Source organism: Carettochelys insculpta, chromosome 1 (assembly GCF_033958435.1).
Source record: "Carettochelys insculpta isolate YL-2023 chromosome 1, ASM3395843v1, whole genome shotgun sequence".
In the NCBI taxonomy this organism is placed as follows: Eukaryota; Metazoa; Chordata; order Testudines; family Carettochelyidae; genus Carettochelys; species Carettochelys insculpta.
The window spans coordinates 341,507,816-341,525,213 of NC_134137.1; the positions used below are offsets into that span (position 1 = coordinate 341,507,816).

Consider the following 17,398-nt stretch of genomic DNA (forward strand, 5'->3'; position numbering starts at 1 on the left):
GCTGTCCAGGGTGGCCAGCTTCCATATGATGATGGCAACCCACTTTTTGAGGAGGAGGGTGGGCCACATGTGGGTATTCTGGTGTCTCAGGGTGGGGGCAAACCCAGTGGCAGAGTTCCTGGAAGGTCCGCTTGCTCATTCTGAAATTTTGGAGCCATTTGGCATCAACCCATTCCCCCATCATCAGCTGCTCCCAACAGTCAGAGGTGCTGGGGTGGCTCCAGAGGCACTGGGGTACTTGGGGAGGGGGCGCCAGCGGGATCCCAGGTAGAGGGGCTCTGCAGCCCTGGCAGTGGGGCTCGTCCCCAGCAGGAGGTGGAGGGCAGCTGTGACCACCATGGCCAGCTGTCTGACCACAGCACCCAGGATGGCCAGCTCTAATACTGTGAGTTGCTGATGGGGATCCATCAGACGGTGTGCTGGCTGCCATCTGGTCCCTGCACAGGATCTGCTTTGCTTTGGGGAGCTCAGCAGGCCTCAGTGTGTGCAGGGCAGGGGTGTTTGGAAGGGGTCCTTTAAGGGAGTGACTGGCTGTGGCCCCCAAAAGGGCTTGTCAGCCATGTGACCCCATCTGCGGCATTTCCTGCTCCGTTCTTTCGAAACAGCACCTGTAGCTGTGTGGACGCTCTCTTTTGAAAGAGCAGATTGAAGGCTTGATCTGCTTTTTGTGTGTAAATGTGCTCTTTTGAAAGATGATCTTCTGGGGGATATCTTATGTAAGCTTGTCTTTTGAAAGAGTGCTGTACTGTAGACATAGCTAGAACATATTTCAAAATAGCAATTAGTCACTTCAAAATACATTGTTTAAACACATAATGCTAATTTGAAATAGCACCTATTTCAAAATAGGTGCTCTAAAGAGTGGCTCAGTCTACACATGCCCTCCCTTTCAGAAGGGGTATATTAATGAAGCAGGACAAAAATGTTAATGAGATGGTGATATGCATTTTTGGGGGGAAGAAGCGTGCTTTCAAAACCAGGATTTCCTTTTGAAGGAATCCCATCTACACGGCTAGTTTGCAATTGGAAACCAACACTTTCAACGCTCCAGGTGGCTGTCATTATGCAAACAAGGCACTGAATATTCATATCAGCCCCTCATTAGCATTTTTGACCTGCTTTATTTACGTGCACCTTCTGAAAGGGAGGGGCACGTGTAGACGTAGTCACAGGGAATAGTGCTTATTTTGAAATAGCTATTTCAAAATAAGTGTTATCCCGCATCTTGGCTACGTCTACATGTGCACGCTACATCGAAATAGCTTATTTCGATATAGCAACATCGAAATAGTCTATTTCGATGAATAACGTCTACACGTCCTCCAGGGCTGGCAACGTTGATGTTCAACTTCGATGTTGGGCAGCACCACGTCGAAATAGGTGCTGCGAGGGAACGTCTACACGCCAAAGTAGCACACATCGAAATAAGGGTGCCAGGAACAGCTGCAGACAGGGTCACAGGGCAGACTCAACAGCAAGCCACTCCCTTAAAGGGCCCCCTCCCAGACACAGTTGCACTAAACAACACAAGATCCACAGAGCCAACAACTGGTTGCAGACCCTGTGCATGCAGCATGGATCCCCAGCTGCGGCAGCAGCAGCCAGAAGCCCTGGGCTAAGGGCTGCTGCACATGATGACCATAGAGCCCTGCAGGGGCTGGAGAGCGAGCGTCTCTCAACCCCTCAGCTGATGGCTGCCATGGCGGACCCCGCTACTTCGATGGTGCGGGACGCAGATCGTCTACATGTGCCCTACTTCGACGTTCAACTTCGAAGTAGGGCGCTATTCCCATCCCCTCATGGGGTTAGTGACTTCGACGTCTCGCCACCTAACGTCGATTTCAACTTCGAAATGGCGCCCAACACATGTAGCCGTGACAGGTGCTATTTCGAAGTTGGCGCCGCTACTTCGAAGTCGCGTGCACGTGTAGACACGGCCCTTAGAAGCAGCTATTTCGAAATAACTATTTTGAAACAGGTGCAATTCCTCACACAGTGAGGTTTACAGATTTTGACATAATGCACCCACTGTTTCGAATTTATTTTGAAATAGTGTCTGTGCAGTGTAGATGACAGCAAAGTTAGTTCGAAATAAGTGCTGTTATTTTAGAACAACTGCTGTGTAGCCATAGCCTAATAGTCCTACTTACCACTGCTTCTATTTATTAATATAAATAAATTAAGATACAGAGCTTTACCATTTAGGTGATGGTTGGTAGCATTATCTGGTCTTTTGTTAATCCACAGGCAGCATGGCTTTGAGCAAGCTCCCAGCTGCATGGGTTGGTGAGGGGGGGCTGAGCTCACACCTCGTATGCGGATCAAAATAGGCTTGCATGCCACTCTTGGTTGCTAACTCCTGTGCTAGATATATGTCAGAGACAAGGGCTACGTCTACACTGTCCCAAAACTTCAAAATGGCCATGCAAACGGCCATTTCGAAGTTTACTAATGAAGCGCTGAAATGCATATTCAGCGCCTCATTAGAATGCCAGTAGCTGTGGCACTTCAAAATTGCCTTGGCTTGCCACTGCGAGGCTCGTCCACATGGGGTCCTTTTTTAAAGGACCCCACCAACTTTGCAATTCCCTTATTCCTGTGGAATAACCCTATTCCTATGGAATGAGGGGATTTCAAAGTTGGTGAGGTCTTTTCGAAAAGGACCCCTGTCTGGACAAGCTGCGCGTTGGCAAGCTGTGGCAATTTCGAAGTGCCAAAGCCGCTGACATTCTAACGAGGCGCTGAATATGTATTTCAGTGCTTCATTAGTAAACTTCGAAATGGCCATTTGCATGGCCATTTCAAAGTTTTTGGATAGCGTAGACTTGGCCAAGGTGTAACTCTGATTATTCAGAAAGCAGGACTGACATGAAAGAACAATAGAAACTTATTAATCATGGGTTAGTAGTTTGCTACAATTTTATAGTCAGTTATGTTTTAACATGAATCATTTAATACAACTTGGTATGGGATTCTGTTGACAGATAAATTTCAACTTGATTCTGCTAATTCTGCTGGAAATCTTCATGGCAACGACTGTGATCATTTCAGCTCGGTTTAATGAAGACTGCTGTAGAAGGAAGAAAGTAGGTTTTCTCTTAAGAACTAAGTTTTTTAAATTTAATTTTTGTCTGTTGGCAAGTGGCCCTACATGTATACCAATTTGTAACTGAGTGGTAATGCTGTTTCTCATGCAAAGCTGCGTAGCAAACTGTGGCTTCATTTCCCCTTTACTTAGGTTGGGAAAGACTAAAACTGCTTGAGGGCACACACAGCCCCAGGGGAAAAATGAGATGAATGGAAATGAAGGAAGCCTCAGCTGGAGTATTGTGTCCTGTTGTGTGTACAACATTTCAAGAAAGGGATGGACTAATTGGAAAAAGTATACTGACGAGCAACAAAAATGATTAAAGGTCTAGAAAAAATGACCTATGAGAGAAGATTGAAAAAAAAAAGGTTCCTTTAGTTCTGGAAAAGAAAAGAGGGGAAGCTGACATGCTAACAGTTTTCAAGTAATTGTTGAACTTCTCTAGTCTGGAACTTTCTCATCTGGCAACATCCATAATCCCGCATGATTTTAGTAAGACAGACAATCACTTATCCTGGGTGTAGCCAAGTTCCCCATGCTCCCATAAAGTTTGTTTAGAGTCACCAGTCTTGGCTTTCAGTGTTCTGTGCTGTTATATAGCCGTAATTTCCCCCTAAACATCTTCCAAGAGTCCAGTAAGCAATGAAAGTGTTAGTAATGCTTGACAATATTGTTGGACAATATTGAACTCCCTTGGTTCAGCAAATTCTCTCATTTAGCCCTGGGCAGGTCCCGGGGGGGCTGGACTAGAGAGGTTCAACGTGAACATAAAGGTTAGTTACAAAGAGGAGAGAGAAAAAAATGCTTTTCTCAACTTCTGAGGACAGGACAAGTAGTAGTAGTAGTAGTAGTAGTAGTAGTAGGCATCCTTCAGTCTGCATAGACTATGGATTGCGCCCTTTATAGTTTCAATTGAGGACTTCAAAAAGCATAGGCTTAAATTGCAGCAAGGGAGGTTTAGGCTGGCATTAGGAAAATATTCCCAAATGTCCAGGTGGTTCAACGCTGCAATAAATTGCCTCAGGATGTGTGGAATCTCTGTTGCTGGAGATTTTTAAGGGCAGATTAGGCACACCCCTGTCAGGAATGGTTTAGTCGTGTTTACTCCTCCCATGAATGAAAGGGACTGGACTAAATGACCTCCAAAGTCCCTTCCAATCCTATGATTCTATGGTTATCCTCCATTACTTTACAGAAACTGTATAAGGGCTGGATTCTTCTGGGTCTGTTTGTGTAGGAAGCTTTTGCACTACATGAGAAAGTGTAGCTGAATCTGACCTTAAGCTGATGTATTTTTGAATGTACTCCATTGCAATTTTGTGTCTTTATTTGTAATAATAAAATATGATGTGTGAGTACAAAGTAGGGGGAAATATGAAATGTTTGTGGTTCAGCAAAGGATATAGAGAATTTCTCCCTCTGAGAAATAATGTAGTGTCTACATATAAAACTTAATATGTTGTTTTGACAATACTTGCATTGGACTAGTTTATGCTTTTTGGCTCTCTCAATGTGGGGCAGAAAAAACTGTGATTTGGAGAGCTATGAGTCCTTCCCGGCTTCCTACTTGCTGCCAGGAGAGGAAATTTGCTGCTGGCCCTTACTTCCCTTTTGATCATCTGCTGTGACCAGTATGTTAGGGATGGAACTACTCATTCCCAGGAAACAGGGCATGCAACACATGTTCTTCCCCACATCCTTTTGACCAATATGCAGGCAGACTGCACAAGTTATTGGGGGAAGTGGGGAAAGGGGGAGAAAAGTCTGACTGCCCCTTGTGTTGTATAGAGTCTGGCCAAAACCTTGTCCTTATTAAACTGCATACTTATTCACATCATGTTCTTTTTTTACTTTTAGAATACTGTATACGACAATACCAGCATTTTGAACAATGTCAGCTTTCCTACTCGAATACTGAAATCCTATTCTGTAAGAAAAGCTTTGTTTGCGTGAGATACATGAATTTATTCTCTCTCTTTTCACATATTGAAATAATTTAAATCCTGTGAGAGCTGTGTGTATAATAGCTTCAGGAACAGGCTTATTATAATGCATCAACATGAACATGAGACATGCTTTGAAGTTGCAAGATAAATTCCAACTGTACTAAATAAGAGGAAAAAGTCTAGTTGAAGATTAAGTAAAAAATAAGTGCAGGCATGACCATCTCTATTTATTGGAAACACTGAACAGAATTGTAAACATGGGGCTAGTCTTGCTCCCATTTTAACTAATAGGAGTTTTGCCAGAATCTTTCGATGAGTATAGGGCTGGCCTCAAATATTTCTTATGCCATAACTACATCTATTAACATCTGAGTTATCCTACCTGTACAACTGAAATTACTGTAAAAACACTGTCAAATTAATTATTGTTTGATGCTTAATTTTTTTCAGGTAATTGAGGTGATTATTGGAATTTCTGCAGTATTTGGTGGAATAATTGCTTTGAATATGGATGTGTTAGTCTCAGGTCCATACCTATCAGTAACATTCTTTTGGATCCTGGTGGCTGTAAGTACTTCACAATTAAATGCAGCTATTTATACATTTTCTCTCTAACCTGATTATATAGCTATAAAATTAATTTATAATCACTACCTTACAATTAACACTTTTTAACAATAGTATTCTATGTAACAAGTCTGCTCTATTTGATTTATACCGCGTTATTAGGAGGTCAGTAGTTTACTTAGGTAAAAAACCCCTGAAATCAGTAATAAAATATGTCTGTTAAAGGGATATTCTTTAATAAATAGGTCTATGTTTTTAAAATATCATCTTTCAGGCTGCAAAATTAAGATGTGGGTTGAATTTCAATACAGTGAAGTATTTAGGATGCCATTGTCAGCTGTTGTCTTGATTAAGTGGCTGTCTCAACTACAAACCTGAGCCTGCTTGTGGTTGGTGAGGATAATTCATCTCAATGTAAAGGCCCACATGATGAGTACATAATGAGAGCTGCAGACAGGAAAAGCACATTCACAAAGGGAATGACTGGGGCTGGCAGGGAAGAAGGCCGTACCTCCCTGCTTATATTGTCCAGCGGCTGGCAGTCTGTTCAGCACAAAATGAAGAGAGACACCAGCCCCCACAACCCAGTGGATTTCAAATAGGGTCCTTTAGGCCGTGTCTACATGTGCCCCAAACTTCGAAATGGCCACGCAAATGGCCATTTCGAAGTTAACTAATGAAGTGCTGAAATGCATATTCAGCGCTTGGTTAGCATGCGGGTGGCAGCGGCGCTTCGAAATTGACGCTCCTTGCCGCTGCGCAGCGCGTCCAGACGGGGCTCCTTTTCGAAAGGATGCCGCCTACTTCGAAGTCCCCTTATTCCCATCAGCTCAGCCGTATCTACATGTGCACGCTACTTTGAAGTAGCGGCACTAACTTCGAAATAGCGCCCGTCACGGCTACACGTGTTGGGCGCTATTTCGATGTTAACATCGATGTTAGGCGGCGAGACGTCGAAGCTGCTAACCCCATGAGGGGATGGGAATAGCACCCTGCTTCGACATTGAACGTCGAAGTAGGGACTGTGTAGTCGTTGCGCGTCCCGCAACTTCAAAATTGCAGGGTTCTCCATGGCGGCCATCAAATGAGGGGTTGAGAGACGCTCTCTCCAGCCCCTCAGCTCAATGGTGGCTGCGTGGAGCGGCCCCTTAAAGGTCCCCACCCCCTCCCTTTCTGTGCAGAAAGCTGAGAGAGCGTGCAGGCAGCAGCAATAACACGCAGCTAGCCTGCACACTCATCTTCAGCCACCGAGACCCCCAAAGGACCTCATGGCCGCCCGGCAGCCCCCCCAGCGCCCTGAGGGAACGCCCCGAAGGGGAGCCAGGGTAGCCAGGGCAGCCAGGGCAGGAGCCAGGACGGGAAGCGGCAGCGGGGCCCCTCCTGGACGGACGCCGAGCTTCGTGACCTGCTGGGGCTCTGGAGCGAGGAGGAGGTGCTCCAGGTAATGGGGACCAAGAGGCGGAACGCGGATGCGTTCGCTCGGCTGGCCGAGGGCCTGGCCGCCCGGGGTCAGCCTGCCCGCACTCCGGACCATGTCCAGAGTAAAGTCAAGGAGCTGCGGCAGGGTTACGCCTGGGCCCGGGATGCGGCCGGCCGATCTGGGGCCGCCCCCGTCACTTGCCCCTTTTACAGGGAGCTCAGGGACATCCTGGGCCCCAGCACACCTCCTCCCCTCCGGCCATGCTTGACACCTCGGCTGAGAAGCCCCAGCAGGCCCCGGAGCCGGAGTCCGCCCCGGAGGCAAGCCCCACACCCTGGGGCCCCCCCTGGAGCCCACCCCCGGGGCACCGGAGCAGGAGGAGGAGGAGGAGGGGGACTCCTCCTCCACAGAGACGGGGCTCCAGATCCTCCTCCTGCCATCGAGGAGCAGCAGCTGGGCGTCCACCCCCCGGCTGTCCCCCGACCGTGGGAGTGGACCTACAGGTATGTACCCCCCCCCGGTGTACGCCCCTGGGGTTGAGGGGCGGGGATAATAGATATGTGGCCAGGGCCCTCCACATGCCCAGATGACCATGGCCCCAAGGACAGCAGTGGCATGTCCCTCACAGGAGTGCATCAGCCCCTGCCCCCCGCAGCACGACAGTGCCATGCCCCATCCCCGGGGCAGGGGGGAGCGGAACCTCTAGGGTCCCCCGGGAGGAGGGGGTGGGACACCCAGCAGCAGCAGCAGCAGCAGCAGCAGCAGCAGCAGCAGCAGCAGCAGCATGTGATGGAGTGGGGGGAGTGCAAATTCGAGACTCAGGCTAGATATGAGCAACAAGCTGAATAGCTCCCAGGGACAAAGGATGATCCTGGGGCTACAACTGGCAGGTTACACCTCTGCCCTGAACAAAGAGGAGGGAGGAGCCGAGCTGGGTTCGAATCGGGGCCGCAGTTAGAGGCTAGGGGAAGGGAGAGCTGGAAGGCAGCCAGCCTGAGGAGGGGGAAAGCTACACCCCAGAGGGGCACCCCTCGGGGTCTTCTCCCCAGGACGGGTTGGAAGGACGGTCTCTGACTGCTGTACTGTCACTTCTGGGAGAAACTGGGCATCTGTTGCCTAAGAAACTTCTCCTGTCAGACCTTGCTGAGTGAAGTGAGAGTCACTCCCGCCAGGGGATGGGGTGGAGTGCAGGGGGACCCTTGAACCCCATCACAGCAGCATCTCTCAGGGACGGGGATGGGGAACCTGCAGCACAGGGGTGGGGGGACAAGGGCCACAGCTTGGGGCCCACACTAACGCCTGTCTCCACTCTTCTTCCCCCCCCCCGTGTTCCGCAGCTGCACCATCGGAAGGACCGGAGAGCGCCGGCGAGGCATCAGTGGTCCCGGAATCCCCTCCGGGACCATCACTCCAGGCCAGCCCCTCGGCGGAGGACCAACTGGCCCCACGGCGGGCAAGATGGCGGACCCAGCAGCAGCCGCCGGTGATGGACCCCCAGCTGCTGGCCCTCCACCGCCGGCAGGTGGAGGTCGTGGAGCAGCGGCTGCGGGTGGAGCAACGCTGCCTCCACCTCCAGGAGCGGGCACTGGCCTGGCGCCAAGAGGCATGGGGGGCCTACATGGAGACCTTTAACCGCATAGTGGATTACCTGGCCCCCCATGCTGTGCCGGCCGCTGCTGCGCCCGCCCTGAGTGCTCCACCCGCCGCGCCACCCGCTGCTCCTGTCATTGCCGCGCCGTCCGCCGTCACCCTGCCACCCGCCACCGAGGGCCGTTCCGCTGAGGGAGACCTGGGGCCAGCTGACACTTGCCGGCCGTATCTACCGGTCCGCCCGGCCCCCAGCCAGCCCTGGACAGGGCTGTGGCCGAGGCAGGGCTCCCGGCCGCCCACCCCCAGTGCTGGACTATAGGGGTGTGGGGCCCAGGACGTGGCCCCCCCCCCCCGTGTATATTCCCCCCACTGTTTTGTTGTTCGGCCTTGTATATAGTGTGTATTTATTTATTTGTGACCCCCCGTTTGCACAGTCTGATCCTTCCCCCCCCATGTAAATAGTTCTCCCCTTCCTTGTTATCCCTGTTTTTTTTTGTTAATCTATACATACACATTTCATATTTAAGTTAGTTAGAAGTTCCTATATATAGTTAGTATTAGTTAGAACAGAGTTCAAAGTAAACAAGTTTGATTTCACAAACAAGTGTCTGCTTTTATTTGTCCAGGAAAAGTGCAGGGGGGGTGTGCTGTTGGGTGCTCCGTGGTGTGGGCGTAGGGGCAGGGAGTGTTGTGGAAGATGTGGGGGGCAGTGGGGGGCCCGGCAGCATTCACCCCGCGGCCTCATCGAAGTGGGCCCGCACGGCCTCCCGGACCCGGGTCCCTTCGGGTCCACCTGGCGACTGGGGGCAGCAGGTGGCTGCACATCGGCCCTGCTGGCCTCCACAGCCCAGCCCTGAAAGAAGGCCTCCCCCTTGCTCTCCACCAGATTGTGTAGGGCGCAGCAGGCACCCACAATCTGGGGGATGTTGGTGGGGCCCGCATCCAGGCGGGTGAGGAGACATCTCCAGCGCCCTTTGAGGCGGCCAAATGAGCGCTCCACCACCTGGCGCGCGTGGTTCAAGCGCTGGTTGAAGCACTCCTGGCTGGCAGACAGATGGCCCGTGTACGGGTGCATGAGCCAGGGCCAGGGGGGTATGCCGCATCTGCGATGACGCAGAGGGGCATGGTGGTGTCCCCCACAGGGATCTCCCGCTGGGGGATGTAGGTCCCTGCCTCCAGCCGGCAGCACAGGCCCGAGTTCCGGAAAACCTGGGCATCGTGGGTGCTGCCAGGCCAGCCCACATAAATGTCCTGGAAACGGCCCCAGCTGTCCACCAAGGCCTGGAGGACCACTGAGTGGTAGCCCTTCCGGTTGATGTACCGTCCTCCACTGTGCTCCGGGGCGCGGATGGAGATGTGAGTCCCATCCAGAGCCCCGAAGCAATTGGGGAAGCCCAGGGTGGCAAAGCCCGCAATGGTGGCATGTGGGTCCCCCAGCCTCACGAGCCTGTGGAGGAGCGTGGCGTTGATGGCGCGGACGACCTGCAGGGGAAGCACACGGGAGAGCACCAATGAGGGGTGTGCAGGGTGTGTGTGGCCCTCCCCTGCCAGGGCCCCCCTCCCCTCCCATGCCCTGCCCTGCCAGGGCTGCCTCCCCCCCTCCCCCCGTGGGTCCTCTTACCTCCATGAGGACAGCCCTGATGGTGGCCTTGCCAACGCCAAACTGCTGTCCCACGGATCGGTAGCTGTCTGGAGTGGCCAGTTTCCAGACAGCGATGCCGACCCGTTTCTCCACAGGGAGGGCACACCGCATGGCGGTGTCCTGGTGCCTGAGTGCAGGGGTGAGCCACTGGCATAGCTCCAGAAATGTCTGCCGGCTCATGCGAAAGTTCCTGAGCCAGCGGTCGTCGTCCCACTCCCCAAGCACCAGCCGCTCCCACCAGTCGGTGCTGGTGGAGTAGCTCCACAGCCGGTGGAGTATGAGGCGGCGGGGGGGTCGGGGTGCTGCAGGGTTGGGGGTTGCATCCTCCTCCCCTGCGGGCATCTCCACCTCTGTGGCAAGGAGGTGCTCAGCTGCCTCCTGCATGGCACGGAGCAGGGCGAGCACTGCTCCTGCAGGGGCAGCTGGGTGGACCTCTGGCTGCTGCTGCTGCTGCTGCTGGGGGTCAATGACTGCGTCGCCCGAGGTGTGCGTGCCTATGGCTCTGCAAACCGTGTGCTGTGCAGGCTGAGTGTGTCTGGGAGGGGCCCTTTAAGGGAGCGGCTAGCTGTTGCCCCGGAAGTGCTAGTCCGCCCTGTGACCCTGTCTGCAGCTGTGCCTGGCACCCTTATTTCGATGTGTGCTACTTTGGCGTGTAGACTTTCCCTCGCTGCGCCTATTTCGATGTGGTGCTGTGCAACGTCGATGTTGAACATTGACGTTGCCAGCCCTGGAGGATGTGTAGACGTTATTCATCGAAATAGCCTACTTTGATGTAGGCTTCACGTGTGGACATAGCTCTCACGGGAATAAGGGGACTTCGAAGTAGGCGGGGTCCTTTAGAAAAGGAGCCCCATCTGGACGCGCCGCGCGGCAGCAAGGAGTGTCAATTTCAAAGCGCCGCTGCCACCCGCATGCTAATGAAGTGCTGAATATGCATTTCAGCGCTTCATTAGTAAACTTCGAAATGGCCATTTGCGTGGCCATTTCGAAGTTTGGGGCACGTGTAGACGTAGCCTTTGTGTGTTAAACTCAAGTTCAATAGAATATTAGCACATGGAAGACCTACTGATTTAGCATGTGTGGGGGGGTAATAATCTCATTTTGATATATGTAGATTTAGTAGTACAAAATACTCCATTAGTGCCAATAGAGTTTTGAAGGTAATTTTTCTCCCCATTGAATTAGTACTATAAGTACTGCCTGAACAGTGTTATAAAAATTATACATGGTTTCACTTTATTTGGAGAAAACTGAGAACCTGATTCTTAGATAGTGTCAATCAGTGTAACTCCACAGCAGTCAACGAAGCTGTGGTAATTCACACCACCTGAGGGTCTAGTTCTTAATATTTTCTTATGTCTTGGTGTCCTTTTCAGTGCTTTCCAAGTGCTATTGCAAGTCATGTAGCTGCTGAATATCCAAGTAAATGCTTGGTAAGTATATGTATAATGTTCAGATATTTTGTTATAATGGACTATTGTTGATAAAGTTCTTTGAGCATAATTGCACAGCTAATATTTGTCCACTTTAAAATGATCATAAAACCTTATACACTAAATAGAACAAAAATAGATGACAGGTTATTCCTTGGAAAACTCAATAAATATTGTTAGAAAGGAGACCACTTGGTCAATGGTGTGCCTGTCTCTGTACTTATAAAGTTCATTGTACTGAAAACAAGCTCAGTCAGTTTTCCTCCTGCTATATACCATAATGTTACCATTAGTGCATTAACCAAAATATTTTAATTGATTCAAATGTTCATTTGTACTGGATATTTCAGGGGAAGTTGTGGACATTAATTACTATAAAGGTGATGAGGAGAGTCAACAATGATACAAAATGGATCTGCCTCATCGACTGACAGGGAGTCCAAAATTTGTTCTCCGTAAACTCAAGCAGCCACACTTAAGATAGCAGTGAACTATGGCAGTAATTGCAATAGAATTTGATCCTACAAAACTATCTTTGAATGAAAATCAGTCTGTTATTGACATCAGGAAACTTGTCTGAACTACCACAATCTGTTGGTTGAATTATTTAGCAGGTATATGTTTGACTGTAATTCTCCCTGTTTCGTGTATTTTTTTATATAGTGTGCCTTTCATGCTAGCCCTCCTAATCCAGTTTTGCTCCTTCTGCCTGCCCTTGGAAGACATATACAAAACAAAGCAAAACAATAACTCTCAAATTTTGAATGGAAATAGTTTAAATGTACTGCAAAGCAATGGAGTATTTAGTTAGTAACATTTAGCCTCCATAATGAATAATAATGTATGTGATTCCCTGCATCTGTACATATTTAGAGGAGAGATCTGAGCATGGAGGGGCTGCAAATTGGACCTGTTCTGTAAATTTTTATCACACATACCCATTACACTTGCTACACATATATGCAGAAGTGGGATCAAGAATCACTGCTGTTTGCTCTTATTATTTAACACAAGTTTAACAGCTTAACATTTAATATTTTGTTTTACTAGGTTGAGGTGCTGATTGCCATAAGCAGTGTCACTTCTCCATTGTTGTTCACAGCTTCTGGATACTTATCTTTCAGTATCATGCGAGTTGTTGACATCTTTAAAAATTATCCACCAGCAGTTACAGTAAGTAAGCATCCACCAGTTAGCAATTCAGAGGGAGTAAATAAAGATTATTCTGACTTCTGTATTGTAAGAATATAGAATGAGTGCTACACTATGGAGAATGAATAAAATGTTTTGGAAATTACTCTAAATGCATATATAACTGCCTAAAACTGTCTGTCCTGTAGCTATTTTAAACCATCTTACAGAATATTAGAACAAGATTATAGTTCTCCATTAAATACTATAGAATGGCTCAAAATAATCTATAACAAGGTAATTATTTTTTATTTAAATTCTATAGAACTTTTTCACAACAGCTCAGCAAATGTTAAGAAAATCATGGCAAACAAACTTCAAAGTTCTAAACCTTACATGCAGAGCCCTTCAGATCCATGGATATCTGTGGGTATCTCCATCTGTGGATGTAGACATGGATATCTGTGGATCATTTTTGCAGATGTGGCTGTGGATACCAGTTTTGTATCCACACAGGCCTTTACTTACACGAAGAATAATTTCTTTCAAAACATTTCCTAGGATCTTCACCTGTAAACACTTGGGCTCATTCAAAGCTTGGTTTGGTGAAAATCGTTAAAAGAGTTTTCAGACACAAATAGCCTGTGTTCCTGTGGAAATGTGCTACCACATTCTGCACCAACTGAAGTTTTCTGAGGGCTTCACACCCAGGTAGTCAAAGATACGTGAATAGACAGGGAATGATCTACAAATCACTGTAAACTAAAGCTAACAAATTTCATCTGTGTTCAAGGCTTTTTCAATGCAGTTTAGTTTTCCAAAACAATGAATTGTTTGATCAGTTAGAGAAAAAAAATGAAGTGTCATACTGAGACATATAAAAAGTGGGAGAAATCCAGAAAATCTGAAGTAAGACAGGGTAGAAAAGGCAAGTATGACAAACACCTAAACCACTTACATACATTTTTATTTTTAGCAATCTTATGATATTCTTCTGTTACTTCTGATGCTGATGCTGTTAATTCAGGCATTACTTACCATTGGCACTGTCATCCAGTGTGTAAGTTACAAGGCAAAAATGAAGTTGCATGATTCATCTTGGGCAATGCCACAAATTAATAGACAGGAATACACAACAATTGAGGTAAGTGTCTAACAGCTGATTGTAATTTTATAATACCTATAGTTTGTGAATGGTTTTCTGTACTACATGAATAATTTGTTCCCAATTATGACCTGACATTGCCCTCTAAAATGTAAGGGATGTATTTATTCATGCCAAGACTGACTTTCACACTGAATGGATTGTTTTCTTGGTTAAATTATGATATTCAGTAAGGTAATGGTATTTTTTTGTTGACTGAGATAATGGACTGGTAAAGAGACATGGAGCCCTTAAAGTATGGTAACACTCGTGAAGACGACTATAAAAATGATTTGCTGGGTTTTGTGTGTATTGTCTCAGTTACTTACAGAATGACCTATTCAGTTTATAAGTAAAATGCTAATTATTTTTAGCCATCAGCCTTGTCCTTTTCTTCTGTGGATAAGGTAAACTTCTTGAGAAAAAGACAGGTCTTGCGATTGATGTGCATGACTAAGATCAGGATTTGGAATCTATTCCTGACTAGGTCATAGATTTCCTGTGTGACCCTCATAGATTTTAAGACCAGAAAAGACCTTTGTGATCATCTAACCTGATCCTAGGCCATAGGACTTCCCTGAATTAATTTCTGCTCCAAGTCTGATAGCTGTGGTTGAACTAGAGAATATCTTTTAGAAAAGCATCCAACCTTGTTTAAAAAATTGTCAGTGATGGATAATCCCCTGCTACTCTGGATAGGTTCTTAGCAGGCAAGCGTACCAATCAAAAGTAACCCAAACCTCAGCCACCTGCATCTCTTGGCATCTTCATTAGAAGCATCAGCAGAGAAGCGAAGGATCAGATCAGTTTGTAATTAAATCTATACTCTCTTCGCTCAAGGTCATGATTGAGAATGTTAAACAGTCTTGAACTGCATTTGCTAGTCCTTTATTAATACAGTAATCTTCAGTTTTGTCAGTTTGGCACCTTTCACAAGCAAATGCACTAAACAAAAAGAAAAAAGATAAATTTCCTTTTGGTATCTGTTCCTATTCAGAAACAAAATGGAAATGTATTGGGATGTAGTAGAATTTAGAGTGAACCAATGTATTTATGAGAATTTGGTGCTAATACAAACTTAGTATAGATGGACCATACAGGGATTTTGGAGAACAAATAAATGTGCATGGTGAGTGTAATTCAATGGGTCAATAGAGTCATCTTTACTCTTATGCAAAATATGCATAGATCACCCAAAGATGTGGGGCACCACTGGGTCTTAATGTCCACCCATCTGCCTCCTCCTATCCTGTTCTGTGGCTCTGCCTCCTATTGAAAAGATCTGGTCAACTTATTGGAGAAGGCGCAGTGCACACCAATCTGTTTTCCCCAACTTCTGGAGGTATATCAGCAGTCCTTAGTTCTGGAACTTGTCTGAGTGGTCAACTGCAGCCCCAATATGTAGCTCCTGAACTCAGAGGCAAGCCACAGTGTGTATAGGATGCTCTGTAGAGGCTAGGTGCTGTGCAAGGAGTAGAGAGGAACCCAGGACTGACCACTACTCTAGGTCCTGACCCAGGGACTCTCTGGCAGCAGCCTTGTCCTGTCCTCCTCCACTCCCATTTAACTGCTCATGCTCCCTGGGCCACTTCCCTGTAACCCTTATACCTTCTCAGCCCTTGTATCAAGGCCACAGCTTGGGAGATAACAGGCTGAAGCCTCTCTCCAGCTCCTCTGTATTGTTGGTGCACTGCTTTCTCCAGATGCTCCTACATCCTTCCTGGCCAGAGCAAGAGTGAGCTCTTCTCAGTCCTGCAACCTTTTATAAGGCCCAGCCTGGCCCTGATAGCCTGACTGATTCCCACCGTGACTGACCATGATTACTAAGGTGACCATCTGTCCCGTTTTCAGCAGAATGGCCCTCTATTTGGGACACTGAAAAGGCATCCCGACTTATTTTATAAAAGGGACTAATTGTCCCGTATTTGCCATGCAGGCAGCTGCCTGCAGGAGAGCACATACTGTATGCCAGTACATGCTCTTCACAAGAGAGGAAGCCAGGAGGTTAGCTACTTTCCTTTTCCCTGAGGCTTAGGGAAGTGGGGAGAGCACTGCGACTGCTCCATCCTGGCTGCTGTGCTGAGGCTCGGGGAAGGCAGGGGGAGCGCCATGGCTCGTCCCTTCCAGCTGCTGCCCTGAGGCTTGGGGAAGAAGCGGGGAGTGCCATGGTTGCTCCCTCCCAGCCACTGTGCCGAGACTTGGGGCAGGGGGAGCGCTGATCCATCCCAGCTGCTGTGCTGAGGCTCAGTGAGGGAGAGGGGGAGCCTCCCTGTCCCATACGTGGCCTTGGGAGATATGGTCACCCTAATGATTGCACAAATCTCTGGGTTGATTGTAACCCTCTTCTTGTTGAAGTGGGCTATAGCACCACTACAGCTGTGTATCAGTGGGTTGATGCCTTGGACCCTAGGGTGGCTTTTTTTCAGTGATGGTGTAGGTTTATGATTTCTTAATTGTTTTAGGATTCTTTAGGATAAAAGTCAATAAATAAATGGAAAATAGAAAACATTTTATGGCTTGCTTTAATAAATCAGCCTACATACATATTTCTGTGTTCTCTTGCAAATGTATTTGCTTTTCTCATTAACTAAAGTTTAACATGGTTTGAAACCTCTTTGCCTCTAGGTTTCCAATAATACTATAAAGGATTTTGACAAAGACAAAGCCTGGAAAGCTGTTGTGGTGCAGATGGCACAGTAAGGTGGATTCTGCAAGTAGACTATAATACAGTAAAATAGCTGTTCGATTTAAGGTTTCTTAACTGTAGCAGTTTGTAGTGCTATAACTCCAGCTGTAGGGACCAAGAAATAGCAACATTTATTTTAAAGATAAATACCGTATCTTTCTAATAACTTTTAAGTATATAGGCGAGTCTATAACGATATTATTTAATGTTAGGTTGCTGATAGTTTCTAAATGTTTAGTGTTCTGTTCCTTTAAAAGATACATTTGGAAGCAAGGTAATAAGTTATGTAGGAGTTATGGAAATACAAGTTTTTAAAATAAATAAATACGGCAATGCACAGTAGGGCTCATTTGTTTGCAAGAGACTAATATAACTGCAATTATGCAGTCGATGTAACTGATATATGCTTTTGTAAAGTTATGAGTACAGGTCATAATTGATATTTTTGCTTATACTTCACTTTTGTAGGAGTTGTAAAGGTGTTTTGCATCTCATTACTTTTGTATAAAATAAAGGTCTTTATCACCAGGAGTCTACATGTGGCTTGAAGTCCCATTTAGATACATGAAAAGCTACAGTTCTTTAAAATATTTTTCTGTCATAAATTTATGGACTGCGAAAAAGGAGTATCAGCCCTTCTTAATTTATATCAGCCTTGAAAAGTCATGAAACACTTAGTGTTTGGCACAGAATCTACAGATCTACTTACTCATCCTGTAACTTAATCGGACTGAAAAAAAAAAGTGTGATG

At 47.2% G+C, this 17,398-nt stretch overlaps 1 protein-coding gene across 5 annotated transcripts in view; it reads left to right on the forward strand.

The window, feature by feature from the left end:
• MLC1 (modulator of VRAC current 1) overlaps positions 1–16,674 on the forward strand; it is a 49,965-nt gene extending 33,291 nt beyond the window's left edge. For 4 of the 5 annotated variants that reach the window (XM_075015619.1, XM_075015644.1, XM_075015652.1 and 1 more), the window contains 7 exons: positions 2,985–3,086; positions 4,946–5,017; positions 5,485–5,601; positions 11,630–11,686; positions 12,737–12,859; positions 13,794–13,961; positions 16,587–16,674. In XM_075015619.1, coding sequence (XP_074871720.1) covers positions 2,985–3,086; positions 4,946–5,017; positions 5,485–5,601; positions 11,630–11,686; positions 12,737–12,859; positions 13,794–13,961; positions 16,587–16,661 — 714 coding nt within the window. In that variant the 3' untranslated portion in view covers positions 16,662–16,674. The remainder of the gene's footprint in view (positions 1–2,984; positions 3,087–4,945; positions 5,018–5,484; positions 5,602–11,629; positions 11,687–12,736; positions 12,860–13,793; positions 13,962–16,586) is intronic. The other variant, XM_075015627.1, reaches the window with a different exon arrangement.
• Positions 16,675–17,398: the final 724 nt, after the last annotated feature.